Genomic DNA, 22755 nt, shown 5'->3' on the forward strand with positions numbered 1-22755 from the left:
ATTCCATGGAATGTTTCCAGACAGTGAATGCCTGCTTCAACGGCGGCGCTCGGGGAGCAGTGAGGGGTTAGGTGCCTTGCTCAAGGGCACTTCAGCCGTGGCCCACTGGTCGGGGCTCGAACCGGCAACCCTCCGGTTACAAGTCCAGAGTGCTAACCAGTGGGCCACGGCTGCCCACAAACACAAACAGGGTGGCTGCACCAGGCTAGTGAAATCTTGCTTCTGCTCTTCCTCTGATCTGTAAAGAAACGTGTGATCCTCTCTATCACCCCCTAGTGGTGGTCAGTAGTGGAGCACTTACACGCAGGTCATCCTGCATGTGCAGCAGCTCCTCTCTCAGGCTACTGAAGGTGGTCAGGAGCAGGCGCATGGTCTTATCAGCCGTCAACCGGGTCTTCACAGAGAGAGAGGGAGAAAGCAAAGAGTGATAAAGCTTATGGTGAAGACTTCCTGGTACAAAGAAGGAAACCATTTTGACTGGAGGGAATTGTCTGAAATGCAGAGGGGTCTGTGACATGTGATGTCTGTGTATTCCTGCATGTGAATGTAAATCTTTATGTTAATTATCTTTATTTGTGTGATATCATATGATAAACACATGTGATTTAATATGATATAACTGGCTTCCTATCACTAACCAGGCTCCTGTTTCATTTTGCTTTGTTAGGGTGCACAAGTAGTTTATTTTTGCAGGAGATAGTGTGCTTTATTGAGATTGTGAAGATCCACACTAGTGAAGTTAGGTGCCAAGAGAAACACGGTTTTAAAACCAACAGATAGGGTTGTAGGGTTAGATTCTAAATCTAAATCAAATTTGGCATATCCACTTCCCAAGGAAGAACAACTACAAGCACCCACCTGTAGCAGATAGCGGATCTGCTGTTTGGTGAGCTCCGACATGCCTTTGGGGATTAAGGCCTCCACCTCCTGATTCTTCACCTGTAGGGCGAGACAGAGAGAGCGTACTCAGCACGTGGGTACACAGCATGACAGCCTGTCCATGTGGTGCAGCAGGTGAAAGGGGTTCCCATGCAACCACCTGCCATTGTTTTGTGACCTAATGACTAATGATCTCTAGAATTGTTGATGTTGCCAAGAACAACTAATGTCCCGTGGGGATCGTTTGGCAGACATTTTGAATTGATGCCCATAGGAATGTTGAAAAACTCTTAAAAGTCCAGGTGATATGTGAAAATTAACTTTTTCATTAAATCATGAAGCTTGCTCCACTTTTACAGTCTGGGGCTTGGATGTCATATATGTTTTGTAGACAAATATAATGTACTGGACTGTGCTGGACTCAAACTCAACATCCACACTGGACTCAGATTTGTCGCTAGCAGGCCGCTCCAGGTGTCGGAGGGTGCAGTGTACCCACTGTGCTGCACTGAACAGGCTGATCCCCAGCACACCCTCCCTACACTGCAAAAAATCTAACCAAGTGTTATTAATCTTATATTAAAATTAAAAAATCTATTTGGTATTGTTTTTAGTATGAAAAGACTTACCTAGCGCCCTCTCAAAAGAACATTTTGAGTCTTATCAAGACAAATTTGCTCAACGCACTGGCAGACAAATTTGCTTGTTTTTAGGACACATTTTTTTAACGCACTGGCAGACAAATTTGCTTGTTTTCAGGATGAGATGTCTTAAAATAAGTCAAACTTTTTTTAAATTAAGTCAAATGTTTCACAATTAAGGGCTAGGTAAGTCTCTCTATACTGAAAACAATACCAACTAGTTTTATCTTGTTTTACCAACTAGTAAAACAACAATAATACCAACTAGTATTATCTTTTAAACAACAACAATACCAACTAGTTTTATCTTTTATCTTGATATAAGATTAGTAACACTTGGTGAGATTTTGTTAGATAAGCAGTTTTTGCAGTGTACACACCTCCACGGCTCCACCCTCACCCTCATGCGTCTCATACCTCCTCACCCACACACACACATGACGGCTGTCGGACCACACCCTACCTTATAATCAATGGGATCCAGGAGGTGTTTCCTGTGAAAAGAGCATGTCAGTACAGGGATAAAGAAGAGAGAGAGAGAGAGAGAGAGAGAGAGAGAGAGAGAGAGAGAGAGAGAGAGAGAGAGAGAGAGAGAGAGAGAGAGAGAGTTTGAGTCAGTGCATTGAAACAGTAGGGGAGTTGCTTACTCTCAGCCTATTACAGTATGAAATGGGTTTAAAGCAGTCTACTCTGAGGCAGTGCCAGTGTACAGTAGTAACCTTTCTGGCTTCTCTGGTTTCACTCTTTTTGCACTGTGAGTCACAGTTCCAGATAAACGATCTGGTAAGGGGTGGGGTGGGGGTGGGGGCATCGGACATTTCTTTCCATTTCATTCATCACATTGTTACATAATTGCTAGATGCAATTACTTTTTTACTACTACTGCTTGGTAATGTGGTTCTCAAGGCTCTCCCCTCATCATTATCCAATATTTTAAAACAGAGAAGGGGAGACCTAACTGACTGGCTGATGAAATGAATGACTCCCTTTAGTTTTAAACACTTAATTTACAACATGCTTTGCCACACTATGTGGAGACATAATCTGGCAATTGGCATAATGTTAGCAGGTCTTGAGTAAGGGCCAGGCGTGTTAAGACAGGCTGCCTACCGTCCACGGATCTTGGACACATGCTCCGAGATGAAAGAGTGGATGTCACAGTTCTTGCGGTAGACCTCCGCCAGCAGCTCTCCGAAGTAGCGTGTGTCCAGCTTGGGCGTGAGGTCCGGTTCAGGCAGCTCAGCCTTTATCTCCACCCGCGAGATCTTCTGCACCACTGTCTCCACCACCTCCTCCTCCTGACGAGAGGACAGAACAAACACAGGGGAATTAAAATATATGTCTCCGGAGAGATATAGAAAGGGGGTGGGGGGGTTCAGTTTCATTTAGCTAACTTTTGTTTTTGTTTTATTAATTTAATTGGTCAGGAGCAAGCTAAATTGCAGAGTGATAAATGACAGCCGTCTAGACGAAACTTAGTGGGCATGTAACCCCATATGGATAGCATGGAACCATCGTTTTTTGTTTTGATCTGTAGCCCCCCCCCCCCCGCAAGGAGGGTAGGGCAGACACAGTTTTCTGTAAATATCTCGAGAACCGTAAGGTTTAGGAGGACCATTTTTTTTTGTATGTTGATCTCAAGGGGCCATGTCAACCCATTCCATAACCACTCATTTCATGTATAGCGCCACCTAGTTAAACACAAAAAAGTAAAAATGAGGTGTTGTAATCGCAGGTATCTGTGACCTAACATAGTCAAAACTGCACGAAATTGGAAGTGTAGGATCATTATGACACCCTCTGAATGCACGCCAAGTTTCGTGGGATTCCGTTCATGGGGGGCCACACAATAAATTAATTTATGTTACTATACACCCACTGGCCTGTAGGTGGCTGGAGACAGTTTTTTGTGAATATCTCGAGAACCGTAGGGCCTAGGAGGTCCACCTTTTTTTTGTATGTTGGTCTTAAGGGGGCATGTCAACCCATCCCATTACCACTTATTTCATGTATAGCGCCACCTAGTTAAAAATTAAAAAGCAAAAAATTAGGTGTTTTCATCACAATATCTCTGGCTGACATGGTCAAAACTGCACGAAATTGAAAGTGTAGGATCATTATGACACCCTCCGAATGCAAGTTTTGTGAACTTTCATTCATGGGGGGCCTTACAATAAAATCATTTATGTGTACATTTAGTGACCGTACACCAACAAGAATTCCCGGGACACTGAAAGACCGGGGTACATGAAAATTGGTGGGCATGTAACCCCACATGGATAGCATGGAACCATCGTTTTTCGTTTTGATCTGTAGCCCCGCCCCCCCCCCCCCACCCCCGCTGTACTGGATCCCCTGAAAGGAGGGTGGGGCAGACACAGTTTTCTGTGAATATTTTGAGAACCGTAGGGCCTAGGATGACCAATTTTTTCCGTATGTTTGCCTCCAGGGGTCATGTTAACCCATTCCATGTGCACACATGTGCATAAACAGATACACACGCGCACACATACATTCAAAGTAGTCATACGTATGACACATACTCACACAGTAGACATATGCACGCATGCATGCACAAACACACATACGCAGGCAAACACACAAGCACGCACACACACACATAAACATAAACGTGTACACGCACACATGCACACAATTCAAGAATTTCTCAGAATTATGAACAGGCAAGATGGGGGTGAGGTTGTATAAAATTAATTTTACATGTGAAATCTATGAACTAATCATGTTTTGGTACTTGTTGTCTAGCAGATACCAGTGAGAATTGAGGGTCGATAATGCAATTTAGTGAGACAGTTAGAATCATATAGGCCTTTCAGCGTGATTTATTGTGGAAAAAATGTGCTGGACTGGGCGTCGGCCATATTTTGTACCGCTCTGCGGTACATCTAGTTTTCTGATATTTAATGTACTTAAGTATTTGAAGTAAAAGTAAAAAGTGGTTTTATTTTGAACTTTTATTGTGAATGTTATTTTGGCTTTCTGATAGTAAAGCATAAAGTATAATGCAGGGTTTCCATATCTTCTTAATCTCTCATCAAATCAAAATCACATTCTTTTCTAGGACTTTTCAGGCACAATTCTTGAAACTGAAAAGGTGTCTGTTCATCTTCAAAAGAAGCTGGTTTTCAAAGTTGCCAGAATTCAGTGCCCGGGAGTTTCAGGCCCAAGACCGGCCCACGTTTTCCATGGAAATTGGATAAATGAAGCAACATTTCAGCTCTTACTATCCTGTAGTTTTTATTAGTACCATGGTTCAACAAATGTGTAAAGGTTATATAACTAGATGTACCGCAGAGCGGTACAAAATATGACCGCCGCCCACTCCAGCACATTTTTTCCACAAAAATAAATCACGCTGAAAGGCCTATATGATTCTAATTGTCTCACTAAATTGCATTATCCACACTCAATTCTCACTGGTATCTGCTAGACAACAAGTACCAAAACATGATTAGTTCATAGATTTCACATGTAAAATTCATTTTATACAACCCCACCCCCATCTTGCCTGTTCATAATTCTGAGAAATTCTTGAATTGTGTGCGTGTACATGTTTATGTTTATGTGTGTGTGTGTGCGTGCTTGTGTGTTTGCCTGCGTATGTGTGTTTGTGCATGTGCATGCATGCGTACATATGTCTACTGTGTTAGTATGTCATACGTATGATTACTGTGAATGTATGTGTGTATCTGTTTATGCACATGTGTGCACATGGAATGGGTTAACATGACCCCTGTAGCCAAACATATGGAAAAAATTGAGGCCCTATGGTTCTCAAGATATTCACAGAAAACTGTGTCTGCCCTACCCTCCTTTCGGGGGGTCCAGTACAGCGGGGGGGCTACAGAACAAAATGAAAAACGATGGTTCCATGCTATCCATGTGGGGTTACATGCCCAACAAGTTTCGTGTACCCCGGTCTTTCAGCGTCCCGGGAATCCTTGTTGGTGTACGGTCACTAAATGTACACATAAATTATTTTATTGTAAGGCCCCCCATGAACGAAAGTTCACAAAACTTGGCATGCATTCGGGGGGTGTCATAATGATCCTACACTTTCAATTTCGTGCAGTTTTGACCATGTCAGCCAGAGATATTGTGATGAAAACACCTCATTTTTTGCTTTTTAATTTTTAACTAGGTGGCGCTATACATGAAATAAGTGGTAATGGGATGGGTTGACATGTCCCCTTAAGACCAACATACAAAAAAAGGTGGACCTCCTAGGCCCTACGGTTCTCGAGATATTCACAGAAAACTGTCTCCGGCCACCTACAGGCCAGTTGGTGTATAGTAACATAAATTAATTTATTGTGTGGACCCCCCTGAACGGAATTCCACGAAACTCGGCGTGCATTCAGAGGGTGTCATAATGATCCTACACTTCCAATTTTGTGCAGTTTTGACTATGTTAGGTCACAGATACCTGCGATTACAACACCTCATTTTTACTTTTTTGTGTTTAACTAGGTGGCGCTATACATGAAATGAGTGGTTATGGAATGGGTTGACATGGCCCTTTGAGATCAACATACAAAAAAAATGGTCCTCCTAAACCCTACGGTTCTCGAGATATTCACAGAAAACTGTGTCTGCCCTACCCTCCTTTCGGGGGGTGCAGTCCAGCGGGGGAGCTACAGATCAAAACGAAAAACGATGGTTCCATGCTATCCATATGGGGTTACATGCCCACCAAGTTTCGTCTACCCCGGTCTTTCAGTGTCCCGGGAATCCTTGACGGAAATTTGGACATGCGAAAAAGAAAAAAAAAAGAAAAAATCTGACTAAACCTATATGACCACCGCTTCGCTGCGCGGCGGTCATAATAATTCACTTCAACTGAGAAGTTAACAAAAAATATTCCACCATTCCACAAGTTAACAAAAACAGAAAGAAAGAAAGAAAGAAAGCCTTTGAAATGTAACCTATCCTACGCTTCCACAAAGAGGCATATTGAACTAATGTTTAGGCTACATGTTTTTTGCATGGGTAGGCTATATTGTTGCTTGGTGATTTTTAGCCTACTCTTTTTCTACACCCTCCTTTAAGCAAACAAGGCATATAGGTTTATCATGCAGGGTAATTGCTCTTTCTTACATTAAATAACTTTAATTTATACTCTCTACTTGTCCCTGTAGTCATGGCCTCCTCATCACTAATTTCGGGCTCATCACTTTTCAGTGGTCGACTGGTTGATGTGCTGCTCAGTCTCTCCTAGCCTCTTTCTACCATCCATCCTTCCTGACGCTTGTGTCTATAGAGCCGGATTGGCTATCCGTATCTGAGAAAACTTTTTGGAAAAGACGGGCTATATGGACCCAACCAACTCTTTTTTGGGGAGGGGAGAACTCCCTCACTACAACCCATGCAGAGGCATTGCATTGGTGTCATGCACAGAATGCGGAACGTGTCCTAGTTTAACGTGTCTTACTCTTCTTTGACTGAAGACAAGTCCTGCGATGCTAAATAGCCTTTCACAGGCCGCTGAGGCAGGTAGCGGAGTGTTCAGCTTCACAGAAGCTGCCAATGTACAGAAACATTTCTTGCAAATACGGCCACGGGTGTATGACGTTATCTTCACCAGTACCCTGTTCACCGAGTTCACCACTATCGTCGGGGTGGTCGTCTATGATAACGGGAGGTCCTCCAGTAAATGCTCGTGCTCATGGCGGTTTCAGTTGTGCGTTCTCCTCCTTTAGCAACAAACAAGCGCTGAATATTGAAATAGAGTGCGCAGCGTGCGTAATGCAATCTAGGGGCAGTGATTCGTCAAACCTCCCTTATTGCAGTTGCACACATTTCTTCTAATTTTATGTTTTAGTAACGAGTAACGAAGATGCTTAGTGGAAATATAACGGAGTAAAAGTATACATTTTATCTAGGAAATGTGGTGGAGTAAAAGTGAAAGTTGACATAAATTTAAATAGCGAAGTAAAGTACTAGATACGTGAAATTTCTACTTAAGTACAGTCACGAAGTATTTGTACTCCGTTACATTACAACACTGCACACTTCATTGGTAGACTTCCGAGGGCCCTGACATTTAAAACGAGACATTGAGAACTTTGAGAAAGCACTGGTAGTTTATTTACAAGACAGTACCTTCAGGAAGTTTACCGTTCGCCACCATCTTGAATTTAGTCACGATAAGTCGAGCGACGAGTACGAATGAACAGGTATGATAAGGAATCAGATTCCAAAAATAATTCCGTGGAAATGCATGGATTCCAGTTTCTTCCAGTAGCAGCAACTGGAATCCATGGAATTTCCATGGAATTATTTTTATATCACATCGAACTTCTCCTTTAAAAGCCATAGTGTTCAGCACGAATTGAACACTACCTCCCCTGAACGCTACCTCCCTTGAAAACGAACTCCCTCAGGACACGTTGTATGTCTTGTACATGTCAAAACAATCTTCAGATCACCACTAGAAGATTCACTGACATGCAAAGCTACTAAGAGACTCAGTAGAGGAGGGAATGAAATGGAATGGGTTGATCTCCTCAGATTCTTGTTTAAATAATCAGCAAATCTATCCCCTCCTCTTTCAGAAAAAAAACTCAGTAGACAGCACGACTGTAAAACCATCTGCACATGTGATCCCCCCAACCCCAAACAGAGAGAGAGAGAGAGAGAGAGAGAGAGAGAGAGAGAGAAAATACTATATAGATGAAAAAAAAAACACATCATGGGACGCCACGCTGTGACAGACAGCACTGATAACACGCGGTCAAAGTATGTGTATGTGATGTGAATCTTAAGTAATGTGCTGTCACTTTCACACATGGCGCTCAGAACCTAAGAATGCCATCACTTATCAGCTGGCCCATCCCTGCCTAATACTCTGTTCAAACAGCAGCCTGCTCACTTATCTGTCTGTCAACGTTCATCCCACTCAACTGAAGACATGAGCATTGCTCTCCTGCTACGGCCCTTCAGACAGAGCCACATTCCTCAAGCTTCAGTAGAATGTGTAAAAGATACGGACCTGAACAAGCGGTCAGGTTCAGAGTAATACTGTAACTCTGTAGACATAACAAACACACACTTCATCTCATTTTTTTAGATCTTTAAATATGTCAATGAATCTACAGACACATCAAACAAACACTTCCCATGAGAACTTGTGAACACACAATGCTGCACTTTCATGTTTCCTGTGCCATTACATCAGTACTACAGGTTTGGAAACATTGATGTAGCAAATGCAATGCCACTGCGTCCATATCCTCTGCAAACTACTGAGGTTTTAGAACACTGTGCTTTCCTACCTGTATGCAAGGGCGCAGGAGGCACGGGGGACGTGGGGGACGTGTCCCCCGCAGTGCTGAAGAGACGGCACGGGGGACTTGGGGGACGTGTCCCCCGCAGTGCTGAAGAGACGGCACGGGGGACGTGGGGGATATGTCCCCCGCAGTGCTGAAGAAACGGCACGGGGGACGTGGGGGATATGTCCCCCGCAGTGCTGAAGAGACGGCCGTCATCCCCCTCACTTTTGATAAGGGAAAAAAGCCTTATAGGTAAGCTAAATAAATAATAACCTATATGCTTTGCGCTAACTATGTAAAACTCCCCATTAACAGCATCACATCACTAACCACAGCCATCTACAGTGTAAGACGGCACAATCTCATATTCACTCTGTTGGATATCTGAAGCCAGTTTATCTACTAACAACCATCATAAAATAATCCAGGCTACTTGCTTAGCGTAAATCCTCAAATTATGGCTGGGGTCTTTTGCAAAGCACAGCATCTTTATTTGAGGCAAGCTGGTAGGCTATTCGAGGCAGGCTTTTTTAATTTCTAACCTGCATTTATACATGTTTCGTTTGGAGCGGCATACCGGTAGGCTATCAAAAGCATAACATTTTCGGTTTGGTTTGGGATTTAATTTACTTTTGGACTGTTTGATTATATTGCTAAATGTTAAGACTGATGGGCACTGAAATCTGGGAGATATTTGATGGTTCACTGTTATGTTTCATGCAGTTGAAAAAGTGTCGGGATTGTGACATTGAAGTGAAACAAGTGCCGCTGTTTATTGCGAGACAAGGCAGCCATTCATTGAATAGGGGTTGTGCTGTAGCCGAATAGAAACCTTTTTGAGTAGCCAAGTAGCCTAAATTGAGTTATTGTTTAATTATGCATGATTTATTACTTTTTATTAAATTCGTAAGCGCGAATTACTTTTTATTAAATTCATAGAGGTCGCGCAACAATTGTGTTTAAATGTAGTAGCCTAGGCTTCAGTCTGGCAATTACCTCGAAAGGGGCGGCAAGAGAGTGAGCTTGAGAACGTGTGTTGGAGACCCATGGTAGGAAAACGACTTTTCTTTGCCAACCGTAGGCTATTAATCCAACCAACAATATAATAAAATATTAAGAAGAGGTGTTATTTCATTGACTTAAATCGAAACAATGTCTTCTAGTGCTGGTGGACTGATGGCAATTGTTGGTATAGGCAATTGTTACCCCATCTTGTATAGGCTATGGGAACCTGCCATTATTTGTCCGGCTATAAATAGAAACAATCGGACATAATTTGAGGATTTATGGTAGCCTAGTAGTGTTAATTTCGTCAGACGAGACGAGAGGAAATATGTTCGTCAACGACCTTTTTTTTCCATGACTAAGACGAGACGATGACGAGACGGCAGTAATGTCCTGAAACACTGACTAAGACTATCTTAAGATGCATTATTGTTGACGAAAAAAGACGAGACTAAAATGTTTTGCGTGAAATAAAAACTAAGATAAAATCTCCCTTCATGTTCGTCTACAAAATGAGAAGACAGAATATCTAGCTGTTACGTTTTCAAAATATTCCGAATGAGTTCATACGCAACAGCTTTCCTGTAGGCTAGTCTACGTGCTGCTGCTGCAACCCTGTGGCTGCAACACGAAACTACATGGAACAAGAACACTGGAGATTTCTGCCAGAGTTAGCAACCTAAGCTTTATGCCACAATGCTACATACCCAGAAGTTGAAGCTTCTCTCATACAAATTAACATCCCCCAGAATGTCCATACGAAAATGTTCAGCATGTAATGTCAACTATTCATCTAGTTAGACTGATGATGCAAAGTTTGCTAGCAAGTAAGCTAATATGGAAAGTTTGCTAGCAAGTTAGCTATGGCTAAGAGTCTGTTTGGGGAATGTGTTGTGTTTGGGCGCATATCGCCATCTAGCGAGGCGGAGTAAAACATTAATAGTTCGGCCTACGACAGTGTTTCTCAAACTTTTTCAGTTTCAGGACCACTTAACTAACCCTAGCTAAAAAAAAAAAAAAGATTAGACCTACTTCAACAGTAGCCTATAATTAGTCTACACAATAGGCCTACTTACTGAACCACCTTGCTTATTGTCTTTGCACTTTGCTTATTGTGTCAGAGGATTCATACTGTATGATTTAAACTGGCATATCTTACATAGACAGTGTTGCAGAACTATTTGGATTTACATACAAGTTATATTGCAAACAACTCATCTATATTATATTTTACCACGTCTGCTTGCGGACCACTTGTGATCCCCGGACCACACTCTATGGTCAAATCCCAGCCGAGCTATAACTGTAGCTCGACTTACCTGTGCATGTAAACATACTGACTGACAAAAAATCAGAATGAGTAATTATAACAGAGTAGCCCTGTGGACACACAATATTGTTGGAAAATTGAGATGTGTGAAACACTATTTGACTCATGGTAATCAGAAATAATTTGTTATAAAAAAAAAAGACTAAAATGTGTTGACTAAAACTGACTAAGACTAAGATACCTTTAGTTTCCTTTTGACTAAAACTAGACTAAAATGACGAGACTTTTAGTCGACTAAAACTTGACTAACAAAAATGATATTTGAATGACTAAATATGACAAAGACTAAAAAGGACATTTCGTCACAAGACTAAGACTAAATTAAAATAAGGTGACAAAATTAACACTATAGCCTAGTCTCATGCTCAACATGACATTAGCTGTTATGTTTATTGATAACAAACTCAACTAGCCCACTGATCAACTCATTTTCACTACTAGCCTAAATATAAAATACAAGTCTATACCCAACGTTTTTGTTCTAAGACATGTATTTCAAACATAATTTCAAGACACAAATTGGATACGTCACATACCCTCGTGCATACATCCCAGAGAGCAGGCTACCACACCCCAGAGTGATGGGCCTATAGCATTCTTACGCGTTCAGTGTGGGGTATAAACAAGCTGAGAATTTAGCGGCGTCACGACTGCCTGTCACAGACGTGGGGAGCTCTTTAAAGCTTGGGATAATGTGATACAGTTACTCCAGTAACAGTATATATTTTTTTAATTTTATAAATGCTTTGTTGTTGTTGCTGTTGGAACAAATAGTAGTTGATTATAAAGTCAACTTTCTGTTGCAATTTTCTGTGTGGTCTGGACTGGTAACTTGTTAAGCCAACATGTTCTAACGTTGCATAAATATTAACTGCAAACACATAGTGGAGAGTGGATTTGGTTTATACCAGACAATTTAAGTATAGGCCGAACTAGGCTATTTGATCATGTAGTCTATGTTTGGATCATAGGCATGATGATTCATTCATAGCTTCATAAAATATCAACATCCGATTTTGCTTTTAGAGTATTCTACCATTGGCCCAAATAGTGTGAAATAAATCTAAAACTAGATGTACCACAGAGCGGTACAAAATATGACCACCGCCCAGTCCAGCACATTTGTTCCACAAAAATAAAATCACGCTGAAAGGCCTATATGATTCTAACTGTCTCACTAAATTGCATTATCCACACTCAATTCTCACTGGTATCTGCTAGACAACAAGTACCAAAACATGATTAGTTCATAGATTTCACATGTAAAATTGATTTTATACAACCCCACCCCCATCTTGCCTGTTCATAATTCTGAGAAATTCTTGAATTGTGTGCATGTGTGTTTATGTGTGTGTGTGTGTGTGTGTGTGTGTGTGGGTGTGCGTGCTTGTGTGTTTGTCTGCGTATGTGTGTTTGTGCATGTGCATGCATGCGTACATATGTCTACTGTGTGAGTATGTGTCATACGTATGATTACTGTGAATGTATGTGTGTGCGTGTGTATCTGTTTATGCACATGTGTGCACATGGAATGGGTTAACATGACCCCTGGAGGCAAACATACAGAAAAAATTGGTCATCCTAGGCCCTACGGTTCTCAAGATATTCACAGAGAACTGTGTCTGCCCTACCCTCCTTTCGGGGGGTCCAGTACAGCGGGGGGGCTCCAGATCAAAACGAAAAACGATGGTTCCATGCTATCCATGTGAGGTTACATGCCCACTAAGTTTCGTGTACCCCGGTCTTTCAGTGTCCCAGGAATCCTTGTTGGTGTACGGTCACTAAATGTACACATAAATTATTTTATTGTAAGGCCCCCCATGAACGAAAGTTCACAAAACTTGGCATGCATTCGGAAGGTGTCATAATGATCCTACACTTTCAATTTCGTGCAGTTTTGACCATGTCAGCCAGAGATATTGTGATGAAAACACCTCATTTTTTGCTTTTTAATTTTTAACTAGGTGGCGCTATACATGAAATAAGTGGTAATGGGATGGGTTGACATGCCCCCTTAAGACCAACATACAATAAAAAGGTGGACCTCCTAGGCCCTACGGTTCTCGAGATATTCACAGAAAACTGTCTCCGGCCACCTACAGGCCAGTTGGTGTATAGTAACATAAATTAATTTATTGTGTGGCCCCCCATGAACGGAATTCCACGAAACTTGGCGTGCATTCAGAGGGTGTCATAATGATCCTACACTTCCAATTTCGTGCAGTTTTGACTATGTTAGGTCACAGATACCTGTGATTACAACACCTAATTTTTACTTTTTTGTGTTTAACTAGGTGGCACTATACATGAAATGAGTGGTTATGGAATGGGTTGACATGGCCCCTTGAGATCAACATACAAAAAAAAATGGTCCTTCTAAACCCTACGGTTCTCGAGATATTCACAGAAAACTGTGTCTGCCCTACCCTCCTTTCGGGGGGTCCAGTCCAGCGGGGGGGCTACAGATCAAAACGAAAATTTATGGTTCCATGCTATCCATGTGGGGTTACATGCCCACCAAGTTTCGTGTACCGGGAATCCTTGACGGAAATTTGGACATGCGAAAAAAAAAAAAAATCCGACTAAACCTATATGACCGCCGCTTCGCTGCGCGGCGGTCATAATAAATAAATAAATGTAGAATTGCACATAGCAAGAAGCTGGGGGATATTCCATCAACCTCGCTAATGAAGGCGGCGCTTAACAGAAATAGCCTGGCTTGAACTAGCGTAGACTTTCACTTGGGGCTGAAGCCGTTCCATTAACTCAAGTTAGCGGCATCTTGGCCTCGTTTATTCAAGCGAGGTTTAGTTCCGCTTCATCTCTGCTCGTGCACGAGGTAGAACAGGTGACCAAAACAGTAGATTGACGAAAAGAGGATATATGTCGTAAAATTAAGACAATACTAGACGATTTCTGTTCGATTTGGCAAGCGCCATCTACAGGATTTTCATCGAAAGTCATCAAATTTAACATCGATAGAAAAAAATAGATTGCCTACAGAAATTGGAGAATAATGGAAGCATACATTTAAAACAGCAATGGTATGGTTTGAAATCAAAGTTTGATTGGCTTCACTCTTGAACACATAGACTATACAGTCTATGCTTGAACAAAACGAGTGAATGAATAAATAGTATAAACTCAAAAACAACTTATGGATATGCATATGGATATTCAAAACTATCTATAGCTTACGTTCTTAGATTAAAAGTGTTCGCTCCAAATTATTGTATAGGTGTAGGTGGTCATAAAATAAATAAGTATCAACATAATAGCCTATAGCCACATGAAGCAGTTTTAATTATTAGCTGCCTAAGCTACAGAATAATTATCCTTGGGCTTGCATCAGATAGCTTTGCCAGTGGGCTATATTCTGTCACTGAACAGCCTGCCAAATGTGCATGACCCTTTATCAGCAGTAGACATAGGTCTTTCATCAAAGATTATAACTAAAAATGCCATTATCAAGGTGATAAACAATGTAGCCATAATACTTCGTATGGGAAGCGAACCAGCGAACACGCAAGAATGTATCCTTTCTTATGCCGTCTCGCTGCACGTTACACCACCACCACCGAACGTAAGTGACACAGAGTAGCACAATTCCTAGAACCACACGCATGTGAAGTTAAAACATGTTTAAACGCATACTCTTCATACATTCTTTGGAGCTAGTGAATGTGTAAATCCACGCTTGGTGCACTGTCGGAAAAAAACATGTCTAGGCCTCCTTCTATTTTTGAAGTTGTAGGCTACAGGTGACGAGAGCACAGGTTGACGGAACCATCTTTTTGGACTCGTTTTCCGACTAATTGTTTTTTTTTGCAACACAGCTTAATTTAGCTTGAAAGTTAAAGGAGAATTCCGGTGTGATATTGACCTAAAGTGTATTGAAACATGATACCGAGTGTGAACGTATGTCTCATAGCCCATCTCGGCTTGTCCCCTGCACTCCAACGAGCAACGAGTAAGAATGAACAGGTATGATAAGGGATCAGATTCCAAAAATAATTCAGTGGAAATGCATGGATTCCAGTTTCTTCCAGTAGCAGCAACTGGAATCCATGCATTTCCACTGAATTATTTTTGGAATCTGATCCCTTATCATACCTGTTAATTCTTACTCGTTGCTCGACTTATCGTGACTAAATTCAAGATGGCTGCAAACGCTAAACTTCGTGAAGATACTGTCTGTATAAATCGTCTTGTAAGTAAACTACCAGTGCTTTTTCAAAGTTCTCAATGTCTCGTTTTAAATGTCAGGGCCCTCGGAAGTCTACCAATGAAGTGTGGAGATACATTGAGCCTCGTAAATGGGTGTAAAACAGTGATTTATTTGCATGGCTAGCCCGATGCCGAAGCACCACTATTGAAAAAGCTGTTGGTAGCATCGGCTAACTAGCTCCAGATTTTGGAGTGCAGGGGACAAGCCGAGATGGGCTATGAGACATACGTTCACACTCGGTATCATGTTTCAATACACTTTAGGTCAATATCACACCGGAATTCTCCTTTAACCTGCTACGGAGCAGGTTAGTTCTGTGGCATAAATTCCCATGGTTACCAAGCTGGGATTCACATTAACCTCATTAATGGAACGGAATTCTCACTAAAATTAGCGAGACTTATCGAAATAAGCCAGGGTTGGCCCAGCGAGGTTGATGGAATATCCCCCTGGTCTGAGGGCAAATCTGGCGTTGTGCTCATCTCACAGTTTTGACCATTTTTATCAAAAAATATTTTGAAATCAATCAATGGTATTATCTTAATATTCTGGCAAGTTTATGGTCGAAAGTGGGCCAGAGGTGACGATCCGATATCTGGAAATCTCATCTCACTATGGGTTTGTGTTCACAATTTGGTCCCCCTCACTTTCAAAATATCTCCTGCGCCCCTGCCTGTATGGCATCAATTTGTGAGAGTCCATGGCGTGTAACAACATCTCTTGTGATCAAAAATACAAAAGGATAGGGATCTGTATTTCTTTTGTACTTTTTTATCTTCATAAAATCAAGGCATTCCAATTGGATTTGCCCTTACTTACTCCGTTAATGGCAGCATCAAAGCACATACTTTATCTCATCAGCAAAACTCCAGTGTGTTTCTACTCCTCTGATCTCCTTGCTGTAATGAAGTGCATCTCTCCCCCAAGATGCCCTCAGTTTGCCTCACGACGACTCCAGAACGCCAACAGCTGAGAGATATCTCCGTGTGGCCGCTCAGGAGGAGCCCTCGCAGTTCCAGTTCCAACTTGTGTCCCTGAGATGCGTGCGTGGGCTCTGGGCTTTGTGTCTGGACTCTGGCGCCAAAATAATGCGCCGCGGTATGAGTTGTTCAGCACTGGCATTAACACACTGGACTCATGATATATGATTTTATTTTCGGAAACAACACTGTTGTACTCCCATTCCCTCACGTTCAGATACCCCCCATTTGAACAAAACACATTGTGCATGTGGGAGAGCTGGCTGAGTTTCACCTAACAAAGTGTGAGAGTATCATGAGTGTGAGAGTAAATGACCTGCCTGCGCTACTGTACATGTTGTCAGCTCAAGTCTGCTTTGGCTGAGATGCTTTTGAACATGGCTTTGGCTATACAGAGCAAGTGCATTGCAAAGTTACTCTTTGAAGCAAAGACCAGTTAGTAGATAATTCAAGTGCCTCTCGGTGTCTTCTGAGATCTGACCCTTCCTCCTCAGGTGATGATTAACATGTTTACAATGTGTGTGTTCTTTTGAAGTACAGGAAGGTTCAGGTGGCATCAACATGAAAGGTGGCAACAGTCTCCTGCAAGTTACTCCCACACAATGATTTGATGCACAGGTGTGGCAAAGCTGTCAGGCAAGATTCCACTGTGTGTGCGTGTGTTTGTGTGTGTGTGTGTGTGTGTGTGTGTATGCGATGAACAGGTTCACACGTGTTGAGCCGTGTTGCTGCCTTGAGCCATTCTCTCTTTAAACTACACACATTCTGCACTTTGGTAAATGCTCAGCTTCTCTGTTGCATGGTACCAGCAGTGATTGCAATGGCGAGGTTTACAGGTTTATGAGAAAACAATGTTTCCAACCTCTCCAATCTCCAACACAGGAAGGCACTGTCCAAAAAAACTTCAGACTGGACTGTCCACATAGGCTTCAAAAAGCAATGCAGCAAGCAATATTGTATTTTCTGAGCCCCCATAAGCAATCAACAAGCCATTTGCTGACACTTAAACCTTAACTGTAAACATGTGGAAGACACTGAACAGCGCTACTGCTGAAAAGTGCACACATTTAGTTCAGCATGGCCAAAAGGTGTTATGTCTGTCAGCAGAGCTCATGGAGGTCTTTGTTCTGAGTGTGGGTGTGTGGCATTGCATTGTGGGGCGTGTCTGATGTGGGAACATTCTTTGCATGCTGACAGTGAGTTTTCATGGAAGGTGATTGAGAGCTGTTTAGCAGTTTGTGTATTAGCTGGGTCCCTGCATAAGTCTGACCCAACCAGTCTAGGGCAACATGGCACGAGAACAGGTCTCGCTAGGCCAGAGGTGGGCATTTTTCTCCAGGGGGCCATACTTCAATTCAGTCAGTTTGACATCTCTAAGCCAATCCAGTGCCTTTAATACAAAACTCAGGGTAGGGTTTGGGGGAAAAACCTTGAGGGCACTGCCCTTTCAGTGGGAGAAGCTTGTCAAAGCCACTCACTAGTAAAAGGGTACTCTGGTCCTAAAATGAAAAATTCAAGTCTAAACACAAACTTGATACAAACTAAGCTTAAATAAACTATCCCACGGTCAATAGAAACAATCGAGAAGACCCCTTGAAGAACCCTTGTCCTTCAATTGAGGGATTTACACAACCTTTTTCAACAGTTTTCAATAGTTATACAGAAGTGAATAGACCTAAAATAATAAACAATGTGTCCAACACATGAGAAAAACCTAGCATCCACATTCATCATGTAAATAATACGGAAAATACTAGTACTTCAAAATATTCAGAATATGTTTTTCTGTATAACATTGATACTACAGATAGTCAAATATTATCAGTAGTTATCTTCATCCAAAGTTACCTGATCACAGCTGGTTCATTTTTATGAGATTTGCTATACACCATACAAATAATAACCAGGAGAGCAACAGAGCAGGCAACAGAATTGTACTTGACTATTGTTTGATTATGACTAGTATCTAAAACTTCGCCATTTTACTTACAATATTAAAGCCAACTCTCCTATTTTCTTTTCTTTCCATGAACAGTAACCTGTAATCCAATTACACACCCTGAGTAGAAATGAACCTATAATGAATGAAAGGTTTTGTTGGTTTATGCCGTAGTTGAAAAGTCTCCAATTTGGGTAATCCCAGAATAATGATAGAGCTGTACCACTGACCTCCTCTGTCCAGTTAAGCTGTACAAAAGTTCTAAAAGTATATTTAGATACAGATAAACAACTCAACTCTTTCTTCTTCTGTCTCTCGAAAAGCCAGGACAACATGCAATTCTAAAAGTAGAAAAACTAAGAGAAATCCCCTCCACTCGCTATATCAAGTCTGTAAGGACAACCCTGGAGCCATTCTACAGTTTGTGCAACAGTCCAAAAGTATCCTCTGTCATCTTGGGAAGCTTTACCAATTGGGTATTACTTGTGTTATTCAAACGTACGAAGTTAGAATTACCCGAGCTTGGCATGAGTGGGGAGTTCTTTATCTCTCTGAGAGCTTGTTTTTTTCCTCCGGCTTCCCAGCCAGCCAGCGTCTGGGATCTGTGTACATCTTGGTGGCTTCAATCCAAATAGCAAATCACTTCTCACAGACATTGAGAAATACTTTCGTCAATTTGATAAGAAGAAGGATTCCGCTAAACCATCCGAATATGTCTGTCAGGAGAAACATACCAATCATAGCCTCATCATCCTTTATTCTGTAGGCAACAATGGAGAGGTCTGTGCACCTGAGAGAGCAGAACTGGGTCATCCCACAGGTCCAAGGCATCACTTACACAACAAGAAAAGAGAAGCCCCTGTGTTCATTGGCTTGAATGCACACAGTAGGATCTCAGCTTTCATACAGCCAAGAGGGACATAGAGAAAGAATGAGAGACGAACATTTGTTACTACCTCAGAAACAAACTTCTGGTTTCACAGAATGTTTCTAGGGTTTACCAGCAACCTTTCATCTAAAAACAGTTAAAGCATTCGATTTTTACCCTGAGTACTAATGCAACACTTTCGATTTTAGTTTGACCATCAGATTACATCACTAGGCAGAGGCCAGATCCTGCATATTTTCCACATTTTAAGAGATCTGCGTCAACACCAGGTTTTACTGGTTTACAGCAGATAAAGGAATTAGGGAAATTTCATCAGAAACAACTGGCATAACATATCCATTCAAAGTCTCACTACACTCTGCTAAGTTAAATGCTTGCCAAGAAAGTAACTCCATCCAGTGCAATTCTTCACAATGTTTTGTAACCTAGAATTTCAACTGACATATTTATAACCTGGCAATTACAGAATGAATTTGAAGCATTAACACCATCACACATATGTAATCATGCTTTGCTATGAGACCTAAGGGTGCACACGACAACTGCATTGTGTTAATGCATAACAGCATAACACAGAGTTTGGTTTTCTTTCTCTATATCATTGGTTAGCAATCCAAAGAAACGTTTGTCTCTCACAGCTCCCTACCCAAGTCCTTATGAAGGAGGTGGCGCCCTGTCATTAAGATGGGACTGGCTTTGGCACCACTCCAAAAGGTGTGAGCTAAATTGCCGACACTACAAACGACTACCTGAATGTTGACACTAATGACTTCTCCCACGATGGCAGAAGCAACAATTAGCCAATTCTAGAAATCTTGAAATTTCAGGTGAAGTTCAAATATGCATTTTCCTTTCAGTTGTGTGGCATTTAGAACTGAAACAAGAATATGAATGAGGATTACAGTACTGTGCAGCTGAGCGGCCTCCTACTCCATCTCCAAACTTTAATGTCTTGACTTGATATCTAAAACACAATCACATTGTTGAGGGAGTAAATCCATCTCTGGATCAGTAAAAAAGGCCTGGTCCAATGTCTCTGTTCCCTTGATGGTGCAGCACAGTGGGCCTGCTTCTACAACAACTTGACAACACCTTCCAGTGTACTTTTTTGCATCCCTGCCGAGTTTGTGGGTTGTGGTTCAACACAGCTGTAAGAGGAAACAGATGGCATTTTCCACTTTGGTCTCATGGCTATCAGAGAAACGCCTGCAGGCGAAATCATGGGTTGCTTGCTTCATTTTGTATAGGCTAGCGTGGGATGCAAGGCAAGGCCATTTCTAACTTTGCTTTGATAAACATTCAAACCCTTCTGGATCTGTCCAGATGTAATTCACTTGAGAATCCAGCGTTTTATCAAAATGAATTTGAGAGAACCAAATGCATCGCTAGCATTCATGCTTACTAATGTGACATTACTCAGGCACAGATTTAGGTTGCCAAGGTATGTCAGACAAGCATTGCACTTGAAGGTGCTTTAAATATTATCACACAGCACAGGGATCCAGGTAACAACCTGCCCTGGGCGACTGAGGTAATTACACTGTAATTCCCCGTAGTAAGGCAAAAACACTACATTTGTGTTTACCTTGACCTGCTTGAGTATACAGTTCGGCTGAGCCACTGCCCTCCAGAAACAGGTCACAGAGGAGGATGTGAAAGTGAACCAAAGTGAACTGGCTCAGTCAGCAAGCTGGAGCCCGGAAGGTGATATTCCATATCCAGCTTTGGTAACAGTAGCACTGTACCTCCTCGTCTGTGTTCATGGATGCATGTGTAAAACAGTATGACACCAGACTGCTGCTCCAGTAGAGCTGAGGTAGTCACATCACGCAGAGCTGAAACAATTCAATAATAAATGGGAGTGACCTTTTTTCTTGATTTCAGGTATAATATTCATTCCACAAAGTGGCTTTAACCTACTCAAAGGCAGATGGAAAGAGTTAATCTGACATGCATCTGTGAAACATACGTGTGAAGCCACAAGTTTCATGAGTAGGCCCCCACATTCCCCCAAACCAAGTCCCAGCAGGCATAAAGTAATTGAGTTCATAACAAAGCCTCAGCGCTTCTTTCATTATAATCTCACTCAGAGGTGAGTCACTAAACACAGTTATGAGAGACAGCATGTACAAGTTATTGTTTGCCTCAAAAGATAAATAGGATTAATTAATTTTGAACTAATAAACTCTTTAATAGTTGCTAGAACACTTTATTAGGTTGTTATTTTTTTTATTTACAACTATAGAACATAAGGCTAAGAAGAAATCATGTCAGATGTCAGCAGGTGCTACAGAAGGCACATTTAGTCCAGGTCACACTCTTTTCCAGGACCTGTGCCTCTGTCCCTGCAGTCTGAGGATGCAGCTCCTTACAGTGCTCATCTGCTCTCAGAGTGCCTTCCCATTTCTATTTAGAAGACGTGTGCATTCTCTGGTATTTGTGTGAATCCTGACACTAAAATGACAACCCTCAACCATTAAAAAATAGCTTGTCCACCATGTGTTTGTATGTCATTTAGTCTGTCTGACATCTGACACGATTTCTTCTAAGCCTTATGTTCTATAGTTGTAAATAAAAAAAAAAAAAGTTTTTTTAAGCGTCTGCTAAATACCATAACCATGTACTGCAGGAGAGACTAACAAAATTACTGTCATGACAGTTCGATTACAGAATTTGTATTGAGCAGCGACTGCGGCTCACACAGACAATCATAGAAATCTCATCTCACCTTTGGAGTCTACTGACAGGCAATTCTACAACGAACCATACGTCATCTTACACTTACTTGCCAACAAAACAAAACCAACAACAGCAAAAACAGACTCTTCTAAGCTGAATGGAGATAAAGAACTCCTCTCATACTTCCACTTTCTGTCATACTTCAACCGTTACTGTATAGCTAAGATATTATCTTCAGTGAACTTTGATCCTACTGTATGTCAGGAGTACTGTAGCACACAGATGAGATAGGGACCTCACCTTGACTGACAAGATGCTTAAATCCACCTTTTCCTTACGTAACTGCAGGCTTTGCAACATCACATTTACTGGCAATGTTTCAGTGGGAACTTAAATAATGCTTGCACAAACAGCTGCTGAGAGCTCTTCACTAAATTGTCTCACATGCCCCAACCTGAACTAATGATACATGAAGCGATGACTAAAGTGTGCTGTGGGATGATTTTGCACCATGCAGCGTAGTTTCTTTTAACGGCTCCTGATGGTGAGAGTGTCCTGGAAAAGCTTACTCACACCTCCGAGTCACAGTCTACCTGCTGACTTTTGAACCTACTTAGCCTACTGAAAAATGACCAAGCAAAGGCAATTGGAAAATCTATACATAATAGTATAACATCATACTATTGCCTCGAACAAAACTGAATTAGTGAATTAATTTTTGACATACTGCACTTACACACATTGGCCCCCACCCCTCACTATTAATTAAAATCGTTTTCATCTATATAAATAGTTGGCGATCCTTCAGAACACCACTGCACAAGAAAGATGATAAGCTACTAATGCCATTTCACGACATGTTTTACAGTAGTATCTCTATAGCCTGAAATAAA

At 41.6% G+C, this 22755-nt stretch overlaps 1 protein-coding gene across 3 annotated transcripts in view; it reads right to left on the reverse strand.

The window, feature by feature from the left end:
• pof1b (POF1B actin binding protein) overlaps window positions 1-22755 on the reverse strand; it is a 34593-nt gene that overhangs the window by 9036 nt on the left and 2802 nt on the right. For all 3 annotated transcript variants that reach the window (XM_042091047.1, XM_042091048.1, XM_042091049.1), the window contains exons 3-6: window positions 2631-2815; window positions 1984-2014; window positions 859-939; window positions 302-394 (exon numbers count right to left, since the gene is read on the reverse strand). In XM_042091047.1, coding sequence (XP_041946981.1) covers window positions 302-394; window positions 859-939; window positions 1984-2014; window positions 2631-2815 — 390 coding nt within the window. The remainder of the gene's footprint in view (window positions 1-301; window positions 395-858; window positions 940-1983; window positions 2015-2630; window positions 2816-22755) is intronic.

The sequence above is a fragment of the Alosa sapidissima genome, chromosome 5, assembly GCF_018492685.1.
Source record: "Alosa sapidissima isolate fAloSap1 chromosome 5, fAloSap1.pri, whole genome shotgun sequence".
NCBI classification, from domain to species: domain Eukaryota; kingdom Metazoa; phylum Chordata; class Actinopteri; order Clupeiformes; family Clupeidae; genus Alosa; species Alosa sapidissima.